This window comes from Argentina silus, assembly GCF_951799395.1.
Source record: "Argentina silus genome assembly, chromosome: 7".
Taxonomy (NCBI): domain Eukaryota; kingdom Metazoa; phylum Chordata; class Actinopteri; order Argentiniformes; family Argentinidae; genus Argentina; species Argentina silus.
In genome coordinates this window covers 20,752,961-20,755,900 of record NC_139661.1, presented here as the reverse complement: position 1 = coordinate 20,755,900, position 2,940 = coordinate 20,752,961, and the positions used below count along the sequence as shown (strand labels likewise).

Genomic DNA, 2,940 nt, shown 5'->3' with positions numbered 1-2,940 from the left:
ACACAGTCACCATGGCAACTCCTGGCCTATGAGGAAAGAGGACATACAGTGGCCATCCCCCTTGTGCTGGTAACTACTGTCTACTGTGTTTGTGAGACTGTAAGAACCAGGGGCATATACACAAGGGCATATGTGTCTTTAGCACAGAGCACAAGAGCTGCAGTGAAGAGACAAAAGAGACAAAGATTACTTTTGCTCTATTTATAACACTGCAGAAATGACTGAGATTCCACAGCAAATCCATGGGGATAAGAAGGAGGGAAGATTGGGAATACAGTATTTGAGTGTTGCTTGTTTTCGAGGGAACAGGCTAGCTGCTCTTGGGTTTCTGGTGGGAACCTTAATCAATCAATCATAAGTCAATATAATAATATGCTTTTTACTATTTTATTTGTCAAATAAAGAGCTTGAAAATAACTCTGTACCCGGACAAAGCAAAAAGGCCAACTGTGACAGAATGATGGATATAAGCCCTCCCTTTCCTCACCTCCATTGGCCACATTGAATTTGACCCCAAAGTCACCCCCGGGGCCTCCTGGGTTGTGACTGGCTGTTAGGATGATTCCACCAATGGCCTTGATCTTCCTGATGATGCAGGACACGGCTGGAGTTGACAGGATGCCATTGTGGCCAATCACAAGCCGTCCAATCTGTGAAACACATACTCTTAGAAAAGAAAGATTCTACCGAGAACCAAAAAGGGTTCTTTGGCTTGTCCCTGAAGGGGAAAAAAAAGCTTTATTGAAAGGGTTCTCTTCCAGGGAGAAAACTAAGCACCCTTTTTTTTTTTTTTCAAAGTGCAGACATCAGTTGAGAAACAGCTCCAATGAGGTGCAGATATCAATAGAGAAAGATGATACAATCTTCACTATGTTGATATTTTGTGATTCATGATCAAACTGGGAAACAGGACACCCGCATGAATTCTCATTCTAGAAGCTTCCAGATTTTTTACAACACACCATTGGTGTGAGTGATGATGATACTGTAATAACCGTAGGCCACATACCAGAGAGGCATCGGGTGTCGACTTCCATTTATACTCCAGTGATGACAACAGCCTTGCATGTTCAGGCCCTAGGCTCCTAGCATCTCAACTATTCCAAATAAAAAATGCCTCTCCTGACGTACGTCAGTGTCTCACTTCATTTGGGCAGAATACCAATGAATGCCATGATGGTGTGTGTGTGTGTGTGTGTGTGTGTGTGTGTGTGTGTGTGTGTGTGTGTGTGTGTGTGTGTGTGTGTGTGTGTGTGCGTATGTGTGTGTGGTACAGAGAGATAGAGAGAGAGAGAGAGAGAGAGAGAGAGAGAGAGAGAGAGAGAGAGAGAGAGAAAGAAAGAAAGAGACAGAAAGAGAGAGAATTTCGCTTGATCTTCAGTCAAACTCTAAAAAAGCCCTGCCAGTGACCAGCCCTGCAGACATAATACTCTTGTTTCCCAGCATTTCACAAACAATCCCTTCTCTGTCTTCCAAGCGCTCCTCCTTAACCTTAGCTCTAACCGTAACAAAGGCCTGGCTCATCGCTGTTGACGATAATGCCATTTTTGTTTTAGTAGACCCATACGGCCGTTTACTGATCACACTCCTCTTTGGCCCGATGCCACCTGACTGGGTATTCCCCAAGCCTCGAGCGACGCCGGGGAGGGAGGGTAGGAGGGGGGGGGGGGGGGGGGGCGCGTGGGCAGGAAAGGAGTGCAGGATGGATGGAATTGCCGATAAGACAGGCAGGAGACATTTGGCTGGGCCAGCAGAAAAATAGAGCCATCTCAAAACAAATTATATTCCCTTCAGATTTTCCTTTGGCACCTTACCAATACTAGTATCGCACTGATCTTAGGGCGCAGTCCTTTCCAAGCGTACTGCGCATTTGGATAATGCACACTCTGCACTCTAGTTTCTCCACACACACACACTCTGGGGTATTTAGCCTAATAGCGTAATAGCATTTAGGTTTTAGACATACATATACGCCTGTCGCCATAAATAAGGCATACAGTTGTGCGTAAACACAGAAAACTCTTCACTTTCATCACGTGTTTCAAATCAGACTTATGCCATAAAAGCCTTATAACTTAGATCAAGAAAAAATATCATCATCATCATCATCATACATCTAATATAAGCAGGACAGGTCGATGGAAAAAAGGACACTTATAATTATTTTTGTTTTCAAAAACCATGTCTGCGCCTTTACACTGATCATCATGATCATCATGATCATCATCAAATTCCACCATCTCCTTCGTATACATTATCCTCCTTATTACCCCGTTAGCGGCTGCCATCTGCACTATGACCTCGGTGGCAGCGCGGCTGAAGTACCGTCCGTCGCTGCCCACCACCATGGTGCAGCCCTGGCGATCCCGCAGGTCGATGGACGACAGCACGCTCTGGATGTAGTTCTGCAGGTAGTTCTTCTTCCCCTCGAACACGGCCGTCTTTCGCCGCAGCCCGTTAGTACCGGGCCGCTGGTCATCGAACGGGGTCGTCTGGGCAGTCACGACGGGGATGGGGCTCGTCTCCATCCTCCTCTCTACCCGTCGGGACGCACGATAGGAACTGTCGGTTGAGGAGAGGTTGGAAGCCGCGCATATGCTGTGGGTGTTGGAGATGGCCCCTGTTACCGAGGTGAGATGACAAGTCGAATGATGTCCGGTCCTATCTTCCAAAAGTAGCACGTGAGAGGGAAAAAAGTGCGCTCACGCAATGACAGCAGTCCAGGACTTTCCAGGGGGATGGGTGTTGTGATGACAAGCTCTCGCCTAGAAATTCCTTGGCTCTTCACCTCGGTTTCAGTTTATAGTGAGGCTTTACAGTACTTCTACTGTAAAATATACAGTCGTTTGGATACAGGCTTACATGAGAGCTTTCAGAGTGCGCTAACGTTCAGCCAAATCTGCTCTTCCGCTTGACAACTCCCTCTTTTTCAAATCAGCC

At 46.6% G+C, this 2,940-nt stretch overlaps 1 protein-coding gene across 1 annotated transcript in view; it reads right to left on the bottom strand.

The window, feature by feature from the left end:
• Positions 1 to 2,528, bottom strand: part of pgm5 (phosphoglucomutase 5) — a gene marked incomplete at its 5' end in the record, with an annotated part of 21,257 nt that extends 18,729 nt beyond the window's left edge. The window contains 2 exons of the mRNA XM_083673995.1: positions 488 to 650; positions 2,271 to 2,528. Coding sequence (XP_083530121.1) covers positions 488 to 650; positions 2,271 to 2,528 — 421 coding nt within the window. The remainder of the gene's footprint in view (positions 1 to 487; positions 651 to 2,270) is intronic.
• Between the last annotated feature and the right edge of the window lie 412 nt (positions 2,529 to 2,940).